This window comes from Octopus sinensis, linkage group LG6, assembly GCF_006345805.1.
Source record: "Octopus sinensis linkage group LG6, ASM634580v1, whole genome shotgun sequence".
In the NCBI taxonomy this organism is placed as follows: domain Eukaryota; kingdom Metazoa; phylum Mollusca; class Cephalopoda; order Octopoda; family Octopodidae; genus Octopus; species Octopus sinensis.
The window spans coordinates 78,023,593-78,045,084 of NC_043002.1; the positions used below are offsets into that span (position 1 = coordinate 78,023,593).

The following is a 21,492-nucleotide window of genomic DNA, read 5'->3' on the forward strand; positions in this document are numbered from 1 at the left end:
ATGCAAAGGAATGAATTGAAAAAAAAAAAAGCGTTCAATAATATACTGGTTAAATATTAGACTAGTATGCTTAAACCAGAAACCAATTTTGCCTTGTTTCCAAACAAAACCATTCCATTACCTAGCTAATTCAACAATTTTTCAGAATACAGGTTAAAGTCATGAATTTGTAAGAACACATGCATATCTCATTTACTCGTTTCTATTTCTATTGCAAACAATGTATTCCTTGTACAGAATACTTCTTTCCAATGGGACTGTCATAATTTCGACTTGATCCATTCATAACAAAACAATGTGGAATTTACCACATGCAGAGTATCAATCACCCTTTCATCAACTGACAGAGGTAGCTAAGCATATGTCCCTGGTGTGTTTCACCTTCACTAATACAATATCAACCTAACCAGCCATTTTTCAGGAGTCAAAATCCAACAATCCCATTCATCACTGTGAAGAACATATTCACCATAACTCAATATTTATATAAAAAAACCACACACACAAATATCAATTTAAAATATTTATTACAGTGTCTTTAAGCAATGGAACTAGCATTTGAAGCAATACGGGGCCATAAATCTGCACATTCTTTAGCAACTGGTCCTGTGATGGCTGATCCTGAAAGAGAAGAAAAAAAAATTAACCTAAATAATTTATATATTACAAGTAACATAATCAAGCGATCGAGATGTCCTCAGCATCTTAGGCCAACCATTTATAGTCTCTCTGATATAATAAATGTGAGTGAGTGTCACACCTTTTCAACTTTACTCCTACAGGCTGTAGCCCAACACATCATATCACTTTGGATTCCCAAGTTCTTATTACTTTTATTTTTTGTGTACCATAATTTTTATAATTGAAAGGCCGACTCCATGAGTAAATTAAAAACATCCTGGGCCAAATCTAGACCAGCTATCCTGAAAATTTGGATTCTCAAGCTTTTGTCAATGCGATTGTTTTTGGCGATATTTTTACATGATAATTTTTATAACCTGGAAATAAATTTTGGGAATAACCGAAATTGCAACAAATTCTCCAAAACAATCCTAACCTAAAATAAGTCAAGGATCTGTTAGCAGATCTCATTTGGGGTCAGTATAGCTAGTTACAAATATTGGGACTAGTAAAATTGGTCATGATGTACCAGAATTAGCATTCTTGCCAGTAAGTTCTAAAGCTTACACTCTGAACCAGCTAATTTTGTTGAGGACATCAACTGAGAAACACCAATGAAATATTTAAACAAAACCACCAGCCTGATTTTACCAATATAATTACCTCCCTTATCATTAACACACAACCCCATGAACCACCTTCAGTGACTTAGGCAAAAACCTTAAGGCGCCTCATACCAAGAGGATAGAAATCCTTTCAAATAAAAATTTTTGCTAAGCCCGTGCTACAAATTTTAGAGGCAGTCACCCATTCATAATTCAAGCAAAAAACCGCCACCAATCAAACGGTTGTCCAAACCAGTCTGTCAAGGCAGAGAGTGGGTCACTTTAGAACAGAACATAAGCAACAAGTAAACCAAACTTTCAAAAACACTTTACTCTTTTTTGAAAATCAAAGAGGGGTGGGGAAAAAAAAAAACCGCATTTAATAACACTTCGTCTAACATACGAACCAATAGTATCAGGTGATCGAAGAAACATTTAAAGAAAGAAAATGTATATTAACACTTAATACAGTTAACAATACAAAATTCTAACAGACATATGAAGCAACAAGGAAGTTACCTTTCATTTCCCCTTTATTGTTGACAATAACACCAGCATTGTCTTCAAAGTATATAAAAACACCATCTTTTCTCCGTAGAGGTTTCCGTTGCCGAATCACCACCGCTGGCATTACTGGAATTGAAATTAATAAGAACAAGATTATTATGTGCATTCTTACTGCGGCAATACAATACTCTCCACCATTAAATTATATCAATTTATGAGCTATTTTTCACTGCCCCTATAGAATAAACATTCAATAGCCACACTTCATGGTGTGTCTTTCTTTGGCATGGTTTTTATGGCCAGATGCCCTCTCTAATGCCAACCACACAACATATACTGGTTACTTTTTCCATGCTACTGTCAGCATTAGACAAGGGGTAAACAGGCCCTTGCCGCAGAGCAACCGCAATTACATTTAGTAGAAAGCGAATTTGATCAGTAGGGGCTGCAAGACAGGGTGATTTCTCAAGGTATAAGGTGAGTAGAATGCAATTAGACATGCAACATTCAAATTAAGATATAAGTGACCGATTCAAAGTTGGACTTCAACCATAACAGAGAGCTAGTTACAAGTTCTGACCCGAACAGTTATTGGAGTTTATCCAACCCATGCAAGAGCCTAACCAATGTCAAGCACTTGGTGCAGTGAGTTTTGATTCACAGAATGGGTGACACATTGTGTTGAGCAAAATAATTCATTTCACATTGCCCTTGTCCACTCAGGTGTCAAAAAATGAATAAGCACATTGGCGTCGCGTCCAGGGGGGAAATATACACCCGATGGAAACTAGCTCTATGAGCCTACATGACCCAGGAAGGAGCTAATACTATTTCGTAAGTATAAAGCTATACTACTTGTAGGACCCAAGTGAGAGAGTGAAAGAAAGAAAACAAACACATTTTAGTCAAGAGAATACAAAACCTACCCTTTTTCCGTAACTCAGGTTTGCCTTTCTTTACTGTGGCTACCAACATGTCCCCACATCCTGCAGCAGGTAATCTATTTAAACGTCCTTTAATTCCACTTACAGCTATTACATACAGGTTCTTTGCTCCTACAAATAAACGGACAAAACAGAAGATTATCAATGAAATTGACGTCTCCCCACATATCAACATTTTAAGCATGCCCACCCCATACATCAATTACCAACAAAATGACAGTCATCTATATTGGGTACGCCAGGAAAATTAATTCTTCTATTACTTTTCCGCAACATCGATTAGTTTTACTATTGTTTCAAATCTTGACACAAGGATAGCAATTTCAAGGGAAGACAGTAGGCCTGTTATATAGACTTACCTCTTGACCGACCCCAAAAGTATAAAACGTTAAGTCGTCTTCGACGGCATTTAAACTCAGAAACCAAAGTTGACTTTGTCTTTCATTCTCATGGGGTCCATAATATAAATAAAAGTTGAGCACTGAGGTCGATGTAATCTACTTTCCCATCGTCTCAAAATTGTCAGCCTTGTGCTAAAATTTGAAACAACTATTCTTGTAATATGCATTCGTTAACAACAGTTTCTGTTCATTGGCGTGAACGGAGTAATCAAATTATATAGTTGCAAGTTGGTTCAACATAAAAACGGACACTTACCGGTATTGTCAGCGCAGTTAATGACTGCTCCGACAGGAAGAGCAAGAGAGATTTTGAATTTGCCTCCGGCTGTACCACCACGTCCTTTAAGGAATAAATAAATAAACCAGTTACTACTAAGTTAAAAATGAACACAGAGTGTAAAAAACAAATTTAAAAAAAGAAAGAAAAGTGTGCGGAACAAAGTTGAAGCAAGATCTTAAAGCTTACGTTGAATATGCAGCAACACATGGAGATGCGGAAACTAATTTCCTTAGAGAATGAAAACACTACCTTCAAGATAAAATTATATCATTCAAAAGCTCAACCAAACGCATAAAAATCTACTAGTTTCCTTAAGTAGAAACCGTTCAACTGATCACAAATATTTCATTAACCAGGAGTTTTCACATGATCAGACACACATCGGATTCCATTGTATATTGTACACATATGCATACCATTATGAATGTACACGCTCACGTGTACAGATAATTCTAAGAGTAAAACTCGCATCCATAATAGCTAGCAGTTGATTTAGAAGCATTGGTCTTTTTCAGTAATTTTAAATGATGACCTAAACAGGTTTCCTCAATATATTAACAAATATATTAAACGAGCCAAATTTTATTTCAACGCGAGACATTTCAATAGTCATTAATTGCACACACTCTGAACAACGTTAGCAATTTTAATTCAGAATTTTATTCGATTAACTAGGTGTAAAAATACCCAAAGTATTCAGTTGATCTAGTTGACTTAAATTAGTAAATATAACCAAAGACCTCGTGCACGTACCAAGCAACTTGCACGGATTATTTAAACTTGTTTTAACAGTAAAAATCGGATTAATAATCAATGTAATATTTCATAGATACAACAAATTAATAAGCTAAACATATTTAAAATAAAAAGATCAATTCAAAACAACGATTTATAAAGATTATAATTAAAGGAAATTTAACACGTACCTCTCTTCGACATTTTTAAACAGGAAAAGGAAGATGGATTGAACGCAAGCGCAGAGAATAAAATGTTACCGGAAAAAGATACTTCACAGATTCAAAGCTTGAATTATTTCGAATAACTAAAACTGCAAAATAAAATACTTGTTTCATTATTTATATTCCTAAAATATTTTATTAAATGTATTAGAAACATTTCCGCTTTGAATAATGCATAAATAATAAATATGTTTACAATTACCATATAAGGTCAGAAAGCACGCTCAGCGTGTCAGATTTTCACATCGAAACTCTTAGTAGCATAACTATTTAAAAAAAAATATTTCACAAACTGTTTTATTCAGAATATTAAAAAAATAAAGCGAGGTTTTAGAAAAGAAACACAGATAAAATATTTTAAGCTGATAAATTTAATAAGAATAATTATAAAAAAAGAAGTATTTTTATTTATTTGTTATGATTTCTAAGTGTGTAATGTGAAGGCGGTGGTCGAAATGAATTAGTAGAGAATGTGGATCTAACCAATGAAATGTAGCGTTACATGTGTGTTGTGTTGAGTCAGTTGCGCTATCTACTAATAATACTAGCGCTAAAACAACAGCAGCAGTACAACATATCTACTGCTTGCTTTATTACACTACTTAATACTACTACTACTGCTTGATATAGTTGTGTAGAGCGAAGCTTGCATTTATTTGTATTGTTACCTTTCGGAGGGCACCACGCAACGGGAGCAACACTTACTAAAAACAACACGACTACCAACCTAAAACAAAACACAAACACATTCAAAATCTTATTGAAAGAGACAATTGGGGAAGCAAAATGAATAAACGTTGTGGAAGGTGTTCGAAGCCCGTCTATCCCACAGAGGAGTTAAAATGCTTAGACAAGGTAAGTTTCTTTCTATATGCGTGGGTAGGTTTTTTTTTTCTCTTAAAGGGTAGGTTGTAGTTAATTGATTGATTAATTAATAATATTCGTTTTTCTCGTCTGAATTTTGTGTGTGTTTCACTTTGTAGAAAACTGAATAAAAAGATCTGGTCGGAGTTTCAATAAAAGTAACTGAAGCGAAAAAGATCATGACTACAACTTTATTATAGCAGCCTTACAGTTTCTGAATAGTTTGAGTCATGCGGGGGGAAGAGTGGGGAAATTTATTCTTGGCTACATACAATCTGTAATTCCTTTTTAAGGGATCTCTTGACTCTTTGGATTATTTGGGTCTACTTTGAATTGGTGTAGATTTCCAAGGTGGGAAAGTTGTTGTTTTGACTTATATACTTATTGCTACTAGTTTTTATCTCTATGCTATCTATGATTGTAATAAATTGTACAGTTCATTGCGTTATAAAAATTGATCAATGATAAATAAAAAACTGTCAAGCGAATACTTGTCAAATTGCTATGTTAAGGGTTTATTAATCTGATGTGTCTTACTGAACATAAACCGGCAGTGATGAAGGGTTCTTCTGCTCTAAGCGTTAGAACTTCTCATCTTCTTCATGGCATCAAAATGAATTAACCGTTTGAACTATCTGTGTTACAATTTGCCGACAGAGAACATTGCCAGTTTCTTCAGATTTTACTAGTGCTGTGTAGGCTTCAACACACGAATAGTGTGAGTGTGAATAAATGACATGGTGCTCTGTTAGTTTGGTGTATTATAATATGGTCTCGCTACGTTGGCGCTTCTTAGCAACATTACTCACACAACTCGCCGGTAGCACTGCATTGTGCATACACACGCACTGGACTACAAATATTGCACATTGCGTTACACATGCTATTACTACGTCTACTACTACTACATAGATTAATATATATATATATATATATATATTTATATTAAGGGAACCTCTACGTGATCTTTCGACCTACAAGAATTAGATTCTGAATTTCCTTTAAATTCCACCCTACCATCTAAGGCAAGAATATAATCTAAGTCTACGTTGGATAACGTAGTTATTAGATACACGATGCTTGAATAAAAGGAGGGTTGATCATGGCTAAAATGCTTTGATCATAAATCCTACTTAAGCAAGAATTGTCTAGGGTTAGCATTGGACTATGCAGAGATTTTGAAAAAGCCGCACACATATTTCGTCAACCTCTTTTACGAGGGCGGGGGAAGGACCTTGTATGGTCGTTTGACCTGTTAGAAGTAGCAGTCAATTCCCCTTAAAACCACACCCTGCCATTTAAAAAGAAAAGAGACGTTATTATATAGTCCTTGTTTTATAAAGGTTTGAAATAAAAGATGAAATGGTCATGGCTGGAATGCCTTTGATGAAGGCTGACTTAGGGTGAAACTATTGCTGCTGCTGCTTCAAATGTTTTTCATCTTCTATCCTCTTGTTCTTCAATCGGGTTATACTGACATTTAAGCAACTACATATGTTTCTTGTAATGCTCATATATATGTGTGTGTGTATTTATATATGTGCATATATATGTATATGTGTGTATTTATGTATATGTGTGTGTATATACCTATACATGTGTATCTCCTCCCTTATAACGTATATATGTATATGTGTATGTATATATATCTCATGTATGCACATATACACACGCAAGTTATCTATCTATATAAATACATACACACATGTATGGATATGCAACTTTTAGAAATATAATTTTGATTTTTATATGGAACACTGAATAATTAATAACCGTATCGAGTTGATTTTAATGGAACCCGTTCACTCAAAAAGGCATCATAATGCCTCCCTTTTATTGCAGAGACAGGGAATGAAAACTATGTATCGTTTTGTTTCATTCATACCTTTCTTAAGGATAGGAACAAACGAAACAATATCAACAGATTCTACATAATGTTAAACTTTTATCTTTGGCATCAGTCTAGTTCTTTCTCTCTCTCTAGAACTCCACTCCCCGGGTTCTTTCTACTTAGCCTGCTAAAGACGGCAAGCTGTTTTTTTTTTTTCCCCACACCTTTTTTGGGTAGCAGTAAAAAGACCGGCAATTCTTCCTCAGCGGATTCTGCTAGAGTAATATAGAAAGATAGGGGGAAATAGAGAAATCTTCTCTTTCTATCTTTCTCTATCTCTCTCCTGTCACCAGACGTAGATGTAAGATGAGTGCTATTTGAATAGTTTCGTTCATTTTTAGTTGGAGAGAGAGTTAGATCATTTCATTTGCCAATTAAATAGTGTGGGCTTCTTTTTTTATATACTTCTTTCACATTTTTCTTTTATATTTCTGTTTTTGCCTTTTTAGGGAAAAAAATTTTTTGTTTCATTATTAAACAAATATTTATATACTACTTCTAAGGCGTATGTATATGCATGTTTATATATATATATATATATATGTAAGTAAGCATGTATTTCTAAGGAAGGTTGTATTGATATTAGTCATTGTTGAATGAAGATATCAAAAAAAAAAAAAAAAGCCGGCTTTTAAAAATTATATATATTTATAAATCAAAACATCTAAGTTAATCAGAATTCACATCATTTATTCTTTTATTACCTATTAATTTAGTTTATAAAAGCTTATATATTTTAGTTTGAATGAAGTTTTCTTATACTCTTGTCTATTCTCGAAGTTGGAAGCATTGTAAAAAAAGAAAAAAAGAGAGAGAGAAAGAGAAATTCATCACATGAATTTGTCTTCAGATGTCGTCGAAAACAGCAATACCATTTACTACTTTAAACTCTTTGTCTGGTAATCAGAAGTGGGAGAAGATACAGGAGAAAACGAAACTGTACAAAAGGAGAATTGTCATGTTGGAATGATGGTGGTATTCTTGGTGCTCACACAAGTGTCAGATATGTATTTTAGTTTACAAACCTAGGCTGCCCACGCTCCTTTTGTATATTTGAATACTTAAAATAATAAAATAAAGTTTATTAATATTTATTATATAAGATGAGATAAAACTGCTTGAATTGATGTTGACACTAGGTTATACCCTTTCCTTCTTTCTGTTTTCTCTACTGATGTTTTTCTCTTCTTCTCTATGGGGGCCGCTAATTCTGATGATAGAACAGCAGACAGAAACTAATGTTAGTCATCTGGTATGCCAGAGACCGCCTTTCCATTCCCTTCTACATTCTCTCAGCGAATCTTCTCTCTAGTTTTGTTGTTTTCTTTTATTTCTTTCATAGAAAAATAGGGTGTGTAATCTGTATTATTGGAGTGTATGTGGGGGTTCGTATCAATAAGTAGTAGTATGTACATGTCAGTATTAAATGTGTGCATTTTTTTCTTTTCTAAAACGGTAACGGTAATTATTAAACTAATTCCGATATTATAGCTTAATTTGCTCCTTGTTCATTGAGAAATTTTCCTTTTTTTCCCCCTTTTTATTAAGCCTGACTGCTTTTCCTGTTTATTATCATGCCGCTAATTCGATGCCTCTATGAACATTCTTGTCTATTCATTTTATCACATCCTCTCCTCCCTCGCTTCATTCTTTGACGATATTTGAACAAAATTCGACCCTTTTTTGAAGGTCTATTGCTCGTTACAAAACACGAGCCACACATCATCTTTTCGATTTGATAACATCTATTCATTTTTCTCTTTTGTCTTTAGAGTTTCCTTTCTCAATTTCTCTCACAGTTTTAGTTGTTAGAAGAATTGAATTTAACAGTAGGAGAGATGACTTTCGTTTATAAACCGCCCACCCAAAACGCGTATAGTCTTCCGTAAGGAAACTTGTAACACTTAAAGTATTTAGCATTAACAAAAAATCCGGACTATTCCCGGTAGCGGAATTGAGTGGAATGTCCAGGAAGTTATTTATAATGCAAAATATGTAACATCAAGGTTAAATGCTCTTTTTGTCTTGTGCAACTTGTGTTGGTGATTTCTCACTCTCTTTCCCTCCACTCTTTTCACTTGATTTGGTTCACTGGTATTTATTTCATGTGATGTAACTCCTAACCTTTTGCTGGCATGTGAATCACTTTTTCAATATCTCCTTGTCTGAATAGCAAGCTAACTGTGTACCTGTCTGAGAGCCATGCTTGAAATGGAATATTGCCAGGATATTGTATACTTTGCACTGCTACCTCTCCTGCTTTACATAGGAGTACTACACCGAGTTATTACCTAGAGTTTGTCATACCAACCAATTCATGTATCTATTCTACTAACTTAAGCAAAACCACACGATCCCGGTGAGCGGTCTCTTGAAATGCAAAATTATATACATGGTCGTGTGTGAGCGAACGTAAATGCTTGTTCTCCAAAAGCATGATTATTTGTCAATGGGTTATTTGTTCACTTAATTGTAAAGAAATGAAATGTAACGAGAACAATGATGAGGTAAATGAAGTGAGATAGCTACAACTGGGAATCAAAACTGGGTCACAGTCACGGCTTGCAGATGGAGAGGGGGGTGGCGCTTACCCTCTGCTCAGTCAATAACCTACCCACATACTTTTGCATTCTCTGTTTTTATGCATTTTGTTTTACTGTCTTCAGTTTATAATTTTCTTTTGTTTTGTAAGCTGAATTGATTTACTTAAAGGTTACTTACTTATTCTCAACTATTTTCTGTCTCATTAATGTTTTAAATAGGTAATTAGTAGGATAAATTCAATAAGCATAAAAAGAACCTAAATTAGATTCTTTGTATTTTTACTTTCTTTCTTTTACCATTTATTAAGATTTTTATCAAAATATATTAAGAAAAAGTTTATCTAGAAATGTCTATAACAGTCAATATAAAGGAATAGTGTTTTGATTTTCTTTTAAATTTCTGAACTTTGATTTGTGAACCAAGAGAAATACATATGTATGTGGCCATGTTCTGCAGTGCAATCTTGAGGTAAAGGAATGATTAGCCCACAAAAGCTGTTCAGACCAATCTCTTAGGATGTGAAAAGTAGGTTCTTCTATCTATCTGTCTTAAAAAATCTTTTTTTCATTACAGTCTATAAAGGAGTCTTGAAACAGTTCAAAATGGATTGCCCCTGAGTACATTTATATGCTAACAGCTAATCTCTTATTGCAATATCTGCTAAATAACTGCAGAATTTCAGTAGTGTAGAGGTAAGCAGTGTCATCAAGAAGTATCCTTATGCTTGTATTTTAAGTGGGCAGGTAGCAACTATACGCAGGTATAGTCACTATAAACATGAAGTACACAAAGATGTTGGGAATTTATTTAGATTAACAGATAGCTGAAATTTTGGGTATACCAGATGTTCTGAGGTAACATAAACAGTCAATGACTGCTTAAGACACCCTACCCACGTTAGTTCTGTTATCTAGCTGGTGTAATTAACATTAGAAAGGAACTATTATCTTTGTTAGTAGCTGAGGATTTCTTTTGTTTCTTTATGTAAACTACATTAGATGAGGATTTGTATAAAGTTTGATATCGTATGGCAGTGAAACAGTTGGCTGGGGAGGCAGAATTAGACCACAGTAAATTTGAGAAGTAGATGAACTCAAAATGAGAAGATTGAGTCTCATAGGAGTAATGATGGCATGAGATCAGAAACAAAGCTGATCTGTAAAATTTTCTAATCTATTCCATTCCACATCTATACTAAAACAAATATCAATGTTCAGATTTATTTGTTTATGAAATATCTTATTTCTAAAGTGTTTGAATTAGTAGTGTTAATTTTCCCTAAAAGTAAAGTTTCTGACAATTGTCACTATTTTTGGGTGGTAGCCAATGAAATTAATTGTTAGATTGTAGAAATACTAATTAAAGTATGATTGATATTTATAACTTGCACTAGTGAGTAAAATTCTCTGACCATGGGTTGTTGAACCACTGAAGGCATGTATATTTACATAATACATAAGGCCTTTTTTGAATTATTGTAAAAAAGAAAATGTAAATATTATCAGAGCCCTCTTTAGAAGCTTAACAGTGCTGTAGGCATTGATGGCTAATTTCAGCATATTACTGGTACCTTATCAATCTTGGGTGTTGGAAAGTTACTGTGATCATTGCAGAAAGGTTTAAACTAAAGAATCATAGTAAATGATAGTGTAGTACAGTATTGAACAATTTAAAGTTTAGCATGTAGAGTAGGTGAAACTACATTTTTAACAGCTTACCATTTCAACTTTACCTTTCAATTTTAGTTATGTTCCAAGGTAAGAAGTTGGTCAAACACCTGTCATTTCTCTTTGCGCTTGCTATCAGTTGTTTCTAGTACATGATGTTTTAGAAATATGTCCTGTATACATCTTATCTAAAGATTTTATTTGAACTGAAGTCCAATCATAGAAAATACTTTAACTGTTTAAATGGTTTCTCAAATTAGGAACACATGTGACTTTTTTTCCAGGTTGAGAAACACCTTGATAAACTTAGAAAGATACATACTATTTCCAATACCAATTAGGATTCAACATTCATACACAATTCTGCAAATTAAACACCTTATCAGTAAATCTAATATTTAATGTAAGTTATTTGAGTAAACTGTTATCTATTTCATTGGTTTATTGCCTTAAATGGTTCTGATTCAATAATCTACAGTTGATCAAAGTTTAATGTATTCAGAGAATACATAGTTTCTTATTAAAAGATTATCTTTACTGATTAATTTTATAAGGTTTGTTAGTAAAGTTCTCTACTCAATTAAGATTGTTCAAGTTTAACAATGTATTTGAATACACTTGATCAAAGTTTAAAGTTTTATGACAGTATGCATTTTCTTGTAAAAAATGTCTTGCATGGTCAATTTTATAGTTTGTAACACTGAGAGAAGTGGCTAGGGAAACAGGTTTCATGTTGGAAAGGAGCTACATGACTACCCTTTGTCATTATTTATTTTTGGCACAAGAGTTGTTAGAAAGGCTCTTTTATATATCCATATAATATCAAAAGGTTAAATCAGCTTGCCAAATATGTTTTTGAACTATTGTAAAGTGAAAATATAAATGTGACCTAAAACCCATTGAAGCTCAGGTAGCATGTATATTATATATAAATGTGTGTGTATATAGTGCAGGCATGCCTGTGTGGATACAGACTTAAATTTATTACAATGTGGTCTTGGATTCTATCTCTATATATCATCATCAGTTCTTTTTTCCATGCTGGCATGGGTTGGATGGTTCAAGAAGAACAGACAAGCCAGAGGGCTCCACCAGCTTTTAAGTTTGCTTTGGTATGGTTTCTAAAGGAGGGGTGAGGAAATAGGTTTCTTGCTGAAAAAGAGCTACATGACTACCCACCATCATCATTTATCTTCTCTGTTCCATGCCAGCATGGGTTGATGGTTTAACAGGATCTGATGGGTCTGAAATCTGCATCATATCCCAGTGTCTACTTTAGCATGGTTTGTATGGCTGGTTACCCTCCTTAATGGCAACCACACTAAGATCTCTTTTGACTGAGTGGGGATACATTGGAGAAGAGGATGGATGATGAGGGGCTCATGTGTGAGAGAAGTGGCTAAGAAAACAGGTTTCTTGTTGAAAAGGAGCTACACGACTACTTATGTTATAGTAGAAAGAGTGGGGGTGGGCTTGGTTGAAGCTGGAAAGAGATAGAAATATTAGTGACAAGGTATCGGTACATCCTCAAGGTGAGTGTGGTCAGGGGAACATTGTGTGTGGGAGTGGGTAGAGGTTGCAAGGAAGTATGGGGGAAGTGAGAGGGATGGGAATGGGTGAGAGGGTGAATATAAGGAAGAACAAATGTTGAGGGATGATATAAGTTGGGAAAATAGGGAGAGAGTAGGTGACAACAGTAGGAGTTGTGTCTGATTGAGGGCTGGATGGTGTGAATGGGGATAAGGAATGAGTGGGGGTGGTCTAATCTATAAACAAGTTGCAGAGGTAGAATACAGGAGATGACTAACATTGCCGAAAGAGGTAGGTGTGAAGAGCAGCAAAATAGCGATAATGATACAGTAGACAGGGGAAGGATGAGAGAGAGATGATATATGGTTGCATGGGTTGTAAGAGTGTGATGGGGAGAGATAGGCGAGGTAGGCACAAGTGGAGGGAGATAGGGAGAAACATTGTGGTGGAAGAAAATAATTTGATGACTTAGGAGGATAATTAATGTAAAATGTGGGTAGAGTGGACAGTACTAAGAATGTCATATGGGTATCAGGTGAAACGGTTCCAGGTAGTGAGGAAGATAAGTGGTATCGCTGATGAGGTGATGAAGTTGGCAGTTTTACTTGCATTTAACTTTAATTGCAGTAGCAGAATACTGCGGTCAGAAATATAAGTAGTTTGGACATCTTGAGGAGGAAATTGAGTGAGAGAACACACTTATGCATTCATATAAACATTGTATTTCCAAAATGTCTTATAGAGATGGATAGGTCTTCTTGAGAACTGCTAATCACCCACCATTCTGGTCCTTTACATACATACATATTTAACATGGCCTATGCCAGGGGTGTAACCAGCCCATTTATGCTTACCTTTCCTTCATTGGACACTAAACTCTGCTTGCGAAGACCTGTTGAGGCAAGTGAAATCGAAATCAAATTCGATGACTGGCATCTATGCTAATGGAGCGCTAAGAGCACCATCCAAGCGTGATCATTGCCAGAGCGATTAACTGGCTTCTGTGCTGGTGGCATGTAAAAGGCACCATTCGAGCGTGATCGTTACCAGCGTCGCCTTACTGGCACATGAAAAAACTTTCGAGCCAGGTCATTGCCAGTACCACCTGACTGGCCCTTGTGTGGGTGGCACATAAAAGCACCCACTACACTCTCGGAGTGGTTGGCATTAGGAAGGGCATCCAGCTGTAGAAACTCTGTCAGATCAAGATTGGAGCCTGGTGCAGCCATCCGGTTCGCCAGTCCTCAATCAAATCGTCCAACCCATGCTAGCCTGGAAAGCGGACATTAAATGATGATTATATGTATATGTATATCATGAGCCCTAAGGCTAATCTTGGAGATGCACATTGCACTATTCATATTGAATGATTGTAAATTCAGTGTTTATTATGATACATTTCAATTTCAAAATTTAATGGAATCTACAGGCAGAATTTAATTTTTGGGGGAAACACCTGTATGCTGAGAAGTTTGCTTTCCAACCACATGGTTTTGGGTTCAGTCCCACTGCATGGCACCTTGGGCAAGTGTCTTCTACTATAGCCTTGGGCCAACAGAAGCTTTGTGAGTGGATTTGGTAGATGGAAACTGAAAAAATCCCATTGTATATAAGTGTGTATCTGTGTTTGTTCCCATCACTGCTTGACAACCGGTGTTGGTATGTTTATGTCCCCATAGCTTACTAGTTTGGCTAAAGAGACTGATAGAATAAGTACCAGGCTTTAAAAAAAAAATTAAGTACTGGGATCAATTCATTTGGCTAAATATTCTTCAAGGTGGTGCCCCAGTGTGGCTGCAGTCTAATTACTGAAACATATAAAAGATAAAGATAACCTGTTTTCAAACTGATGACTATTCAGGCACTCCTGATAACATGAAGCGATAGCATTACAAACATCAAGAAATATTTCATTCATTTTCTATGCACATAGGCGCAAGAGTGGCTGTGCAGTAAGAAGCTTGCTTCCCAACTACATGGTTCTGGGTTCAGTCCCACTGCATTGCACCTTGGGCAAGTGTCTTCTACTATAGCTTCGGGCTGGCCAAAGCTTTGTGAGTGGATTTGGTAGACGTAAACTGAAAGAAGCCTGTTGTGTGTGTATATATATATCTTAGACTTTTTCACTTCCTGAGCATTATACTAATACTTCTGTTTGTTGTCTACACCACCTGTCTTCATCTTTTGGGGTTTTTTTTGTGAGTTCTCCTTATATATATGTTTGTGTATCTGTGTTTGTCCCCCTCCACTATCGCTTGACAACTAATGTTGGTGTGTTTACATCCCCGTAACTTAGCGGCTCGGCAAAAGAGACTGACAGAATAAGTACTAGGCTTACAAAGAATAAGTCCTGGGGTTGATTTGTTCGACTAAAGGCAGTGCTCCAGCATGGCTGCAATCAAATGACTGAAATAAGTAAAAGTATAATACTCATTCAATGGCTGTTTTCAATTTGTTGACTTTTGCTGGTTTTGTACAGCAAACTTTAAGTATTCCCATACAATAAGTCAAATGGTGAGTTCCAGTGAATGTAGTGGGTATACTACTAAACTTCATCTAATCTACTCATTTGGCAAAATTACATCATGATAGGCCTTTACAATACTATGGCTGCTTGTTTGGCAAAATTTCCATCTTGCTGGAAATAAAAAAAAACTCCATATCTTCAAAGTCCTCTTGAATGCTTGGCTTGGCAGACTGTCACAGCAAGTTCATGGCACCAGTCACAGTACCACCAAAAAACGAGGACTCAACTAATCCTTTTGATGATAAGCTGCACCATATAGTATGTAACTCCTGGAAAATTAACATGATGTTCTTTTATAAAATGCAGATCCTCAGCTACCCAGTAGGTGTAACTGGTGGTTAATTGAGTTATTTACCTTAAATCCTCGAGTATAATCCGCATTTTTTCCCCCAAAATTTAAAGGTCAAAATCCCTACTGCGTACTATATACGAGGTTAAAAATGAAAAAGATTTTCTAAGCAATGTCCGAGTCTCTATTTGCTGTCCGGCAATATTTATTCAAATACATTTTGTGATGTCAGGCGGGAAAATACCTTAAGCTAAACCTGAAAGCAATGAAGTCATAAAAGGATCATCCATAACTTGCAATAAGCAACATTTATTAAAATAAAAGTATTCAGAACACAGAAAAACATGTAACAAAAAGAATTTGCAAACATATTTACATTCCCATATAACAGTTAAGAACATCACCATTATTGTATTGTGCATGCACAGAAGCGTTTGTTCGACTAGGTGCTGCTGGCTTAATTACGCACGACTCAAGTTAGAGAAGGGGTGCATATTATACATACGGTTTAGGTTTTTCAGACGTACAGCTCCCTAAAAATCCGCTGCGTATTATACTCGAGGATTTACGGTAATTTATATGTAGTCTCATAGTTCTGATCAACTTTAGTTGGAAAGTATGCATCTTCTACATGATTTGACAAGTACCATTTGCAAAAGTTCACTCTTCAGTATCAATCATCTTCATTGAGAACTTGGAATATAACTTCCCACTGACAATGCTTCAAAATGCAATGAATATTTGATTTTGAAATTCCTATTTTATGACTCTGGCAATACATTTATTAGTTTACCTCTTCCTGCTTTGCTGGACTCATTGATGCTTTGTTCTTCTGGAATGTTTCATGTGGACATTCTGAACTTTTTCATCTGCTTCAAACTCATCACTAATTTCAGCGATGGCAAGTCACATAAGTGGATCTGTTTGAAACTCCTCTCTCTCCTAAAATGTCTTTGCACTTCAACTGTGTTTTCAAACTTCTAGTAACACTAAGATAAGCTTCCATTGTTCAGAGCTTACGTTATTTCCATACATTATCTCTAATGGGTATCTAGAAACAAATGAAAATGAAGTTATCATTTGTTGAAATGTGTGTGTGTATATATTTTTTCTTTTATTTATTTATTTATTTTCTTTCTTTTACTTGTTTCAGTCATTTGACTGTGGCCATGCTGGAGCACCGCCTTTAATCGAGCAACTCGACCCCGGGACTTATTCTTTTGTAAGCCCAGTACTTATTCTATCGGTCTCTTTTGCCGAACCGCTAAGTAACGGGAACATAAACTCACCAGCATCGGTTGTCAAGCAATGCCAGGGGGACAAACACACACACGCATATATATATACATATATACGACGGGCTTCTTCCAGTTTCCGTCTACCAAATCCACTCACAAGGCTTTGGTCGGCCCGAGGCTATAGCAGAAGACACTTGCCCAAGGTGCCACGCAGTGGGACTGAACCCGGAACCATGCGGTTGGTAAACAAGCTACTTACCACACAGCCACTCCTGCGCCTATATATATATATATATATATATATATATATATTCAATCAAACAGAGCCGCTTGAAATGGTCATATTGCATCACTTCTTGATATCCTGTTGCTTATTTTGGTTTTATATATATATATATATATATATATATATATACAAAATAAGAAAATGGAGAAATACAAATGAATTAATTGCATTGCAATTCTTAACATTTATGTATTAACTTTGTTGGGTGCTTTACTGGCAGTATATTGGATATATGTTATCCCATGGTGGGTTGCACTCACAACCCCTATCTCAATTTGTATATATATATATATATATGTATATACATGCATATTTACAAACTCACACACATCCAATAGGCTGCAGAAGATTGGATGTATATGTCTGATGTGCTTGTTTATTTTTGTGGGTTGTTGATTGTGAACCTTTTACATTTTCATAGTTTCCTAGTTATTCTCTATGGAGATTCTGGCTCTTGTAGGGTTAAACATATTTAGGGAGTTATTAGTTTCTTATTGATTTTGTTGTGTGTGTGTATGTATATATATATATATACCATGCACTGTTATTGGGATTCTATTTCTGATGAGGCTTCTACTTGTTTAGGGGGTTTATATTTTGTGGAGCTTCTGTTGCATATAATGTATATATGTTTATGTGTGTGTACATATGCAAATGTATATATATATGTTTGTTTTCATATGTATTTATATACACAACTGTGTGTGTGTGTCATCATCATCATCGTTTAATGTCTATTTTCCATGCTAGCATAGGTTTGACGGTTTGACTGAGGGCTGGCGAACCAGATGGCTGCACCAGGCTCCAGTCTTGATCTGGCAGAGTTTCTACAGCTGGATGCCCTTCCTAACGCCAACCACTCCGAGAGTGTAGTGGGTGCTTTTATGTGCCACCGGCACGGGGGCCAGTCAGGCGGTACTGGCAATGGCCTCGCTTGAATCTTTTTACATATGCCAATATATTAATATATAAAGTCAACAATGAACACACATTCACAAGGTATGTGTTTTGCCAGTTTGTGGGTAGACTATGATTTGTAGGCATGAGAGAAAATTTTTGCATCAATACACCTGATATAAAAACACCTAGAAGTCATGGACAAGTGAGATAATTCACACCAGGTCCCATAGCATGGGTAGTAGACCTTTGTGTTTTATCATCTTCCTGACTTATTAATACCATGTACCTAGAATGAGGTCAGATGTAAGCTAAATCACTTTCTATGAATTGGTAGCTATTGCTTGCCACCACATATAATTTCTATAGTATACACTACAGGTTTTTGTTGTCTAGATATTACCTCATAACACTAGAGATAATAATAATATTATTTGATCCTTGTTCTACAAAAGCAAGAATCAGGATCTTTTAGATGTATAAACATATACATATAAAAGTATATATTACATACTTGGGTATTATATATTATGAATGTTTAAATATAGCTGTACTAAGAAAAGGTCATCCTCTAAAAATTACCCAAATCGGTGAGTGAGCTCTTGAATATACAGTGACTAATAATTCATAGCTGACACAGAGCTATAAGAGCAGTGGATATGAATAGTGCTGAGCTCCAATTCGTCAGTCTGACTCAGTTTTTCTTGGTATTGTGTTTGATAAAACAATTCACTGTTATTTTGTAATCATAAATTACATCAACTATATCTTTTTCATGTAAAATCTCTTTAATATGCCTGTGTAAGAATTCTTTAATAATTCAGAGGTGATTGGAGTGACAATAATGTTAAAGTCTCAGACTAAATTACATACTAGTGTTTAGTTATAATAGGTATTATAAACACTAATTTCAGAGAAAGAACTAACCCATTAATGTCACTGAGCCTATTGCTTTATTCCATCACAAATTAGTGTTTATCATACTTAAGATCTTAACAGCTAATACATATTTAGTTACATTTAGTCATGTTCTGAGTTAAAATCCTATCAAATCACTTTTACTTTTCATCCTTCCAGTATCAATGAAATAAATGCCAATACTTATACTAGGAGATTGATGCATTCCAATATATTTTTACCCTACAAAATGTGTGCCAATTTAAGAAATCATTATGTATTGATTCACAAAAGAGGGATAAAAGAAACATAGTCATCAATCTTTGATGTTAAATTGAAGTTAGTGGTGTGTTCTTTGGCATGTTAATGAAATAATGAGCTACATCAAGTGCAATTTGCTGTTGGTATTTAGCATTCTGTTTCTATTTTTGAAATATTGAATTAAAATGATTAGAGTGCCAGCTGCTGGTCAAGTGAATAGGGTATTATTTAACCAGCTGAAATGCTTGTGGTTCATATCATTTGTGAACAGTTTTTTGAGAAAAAAGTTTGCTTCACAACTCAATTGTATTCACTAAATTCCACTGTACAGCATCTTGAGGAAAAGTCCGCTACCATAACCTTGAGTGAATGAAATTTTGGATGTAAACTTTGTAGAAGCTCACTGAAGGGGTCATTCCTGTTTTTGGGTGGTAGACTTAATCATGGTTCTTGGACACCTTTATCAGGGCAAACTCTGTTGTAAACATTCAGGTCAGGTCTCAAGTTGGAATAACTTGGTCCCTTCCTGCCACTGGGTTTAGGAAGTTCTGAAAAGAGTTGTGGTTGTTTTCCTTCTTCAGATGACTGGGCAATAAAAATAAATATGTAGCTAGTGAAAGCACTTTACTTGCATTGCTGTAGTTGAACTAGCCGTAAATAGATATATGTAGTAAATATAGTTTGCTGGCGGAAGCAGCAAAAGAAGTGCGTAAGTAATGCTTGATTGGTTAGCTGGCAGTTCATCTCCTGTCTGTCTATAGAGTTAAGCACTGGCTGACTGATATGCCTTTGATATTTCATATGGAGATGAAATCTTCACTGATGTCCCACTTATCTAATGAGTCATAGGACTTGTCATTGTCCGGTTCATTATGATACTAGATATAGGTTTAAATTCATAGCTGTTTCCCCAATAAGGTAAACTATCTACCTTACAATATAATACTGGTTCTTCTCTTGATCATATTTCCATTAAAACTTTTTTTTTTGCTTTAGTAAGAAGTGACTTGACTTGAGCTTAATCTACCAACACTTCTGTATTTTAGTATACTAATACTTCTTTTAAGGTAATGAATTAGCAAATTTATTAAAATAAATATTTTCAACTGCTTATGTATGCATTGAGTTAAAATCTCCTGAAGTTAACTTTGTAGACACCCTTTCAGGGTCAATAGAAAAACAAAACCCCCAATCTTGAGATTTGGATTGTAAGAACTGTTCAAGGATGGGATAGAGGTACCTTGTTCTTTCTGGTTCTTTGTGATCCGACAGCAATGACTGTGATAAATCTTTAACCTTGTCATTAGACAACATTGGTGCTATGGAGAGGGTAAAGTTGTATACATGAGCAGCTACTAGTCTTCCACAAAAGAAATCTTGTCTAAGTCTATACATACAGGTCCAGACACATGGCCAATCCTGTTAAACAGAGGCCTTATAGTATTTTAAAAAATTCTTTTCCCTGGATATGAAAGGTAACATCATCCATGATAGGGATTGAATTCATCATCATTTAACGTCCGCTTTCCATGCTGACATGGGTTGGACGGTTCAACTGGGGTCTGGGAAGCCAGAAGGCTGCACCAGGCCCAGTCTGATCTGGCAGTGTTTCTACAGCTGGATGTCCTTCCTAACGCCAACCACTCCGTGAGTGTAGTAATTCAGTTTATTAAATATCATAAAGCCATACTCTAGTCCTTTCTTTACAATTCCCTCTGATCAATAGCAAGAATATTTAATATAAAATCAGTTACTTAAAAAAAAAAAAGGATCCTGATTCTTGCTTTCATAGAACAAGGATAAAATAATATCTCTAGTGTTATGGTGACGTCATAGATAATAGAGAACTGCAGTGTATACTATGGAACTTCTGTGTGGTTACTCAGCAATAGCTCCCAATTCTCTCTCAAATCACACCCATCTTCAAAAAGGAAGAATGTATAAGACAGTGTTATTCTAGATATACACAGCTGGAACACTTTTCATTATAGACCCTGTTTAATCCCAAGGGGAAATGACAAAATTACAGTTAGATCCTCACACATTTGTGCTAAAATCATACAGTGAGGGATTTTTATTTTAATAATAATTGTATGCTGAGTCCACTCAGTAGCTAATTCATCCAGTGATGAATAATTTCATTTGTGAAACATTACTCTTTTACTTGTTTCAGTCATTTGACTGTGGCCATGCTGAAGCACTGTCTTTAGTCGAGCAAATTGACCCCAGGACTTATTCTTTGTAAGCCTAGTACTTATTCTATCGGTCTCTTTTGCCGAACCGC

General features: G+C 35.3%; 2 protein-coding genes across 29 annotated transcripts in view; one reads left to right on the forward strand and one right to left on the reverse strand.

Annotated features, from left to right (window-relative positions):
• Positions 1-510: 510 nt before the first annotated feature.
• Positions 511-4,361, reverse strand: LOC115212976 (60S ribosomal protein L23). Its single transcript, XM_029781840.2, has 5 exons — positions 4,285-4,361; positions 3,335-3,418; positions 2,660-2,788; positions 1,746-1,859; positions 511-621 (listed from the first exon to the last, which is right to left on the reverse strand). Exons 1-5 carry the CDS (start codon positions 4,295-4,297, stop codon positions 539-541), a joined length of 423 nt encoding a protein of 140 aa, XP_029637700.1. The 5' UTR covers positions 4,298-4,361; the 3' UTR covers positions 511-538.
• Positions 4,362-4,775: 414 nt separating this feature from the next.
• LOC115213074 (LIM and SH3 domain protein 1) overlaps positions 4,776-21,492 on the forward strand; it is a 170,360-nt gene continuing 153,643 nt past the window's right edge. For 4 of the 28 annotated variants that reach the window (XM_036504041.1, XM_036504040.1, XM_036504054.1 and 1 more), the window contains exon 1: positions 4,786-5,172. In XM_036504041.1, the coding sequence (XP_036359934.1) occupies positions 5,104-5,172 (69 nt within the window). In that variant the 5' untranslated portion in view covers positions 4,786-5,103. Of the gene's footprint in view, positions 5,173-21,492 lie in introns of all 28 variants that reach the window. The other 24 variants (XM_036504037.1, XM_036504038.1, XM_029781991.2 and 21 more) reach the window with 16 other exon arrangements.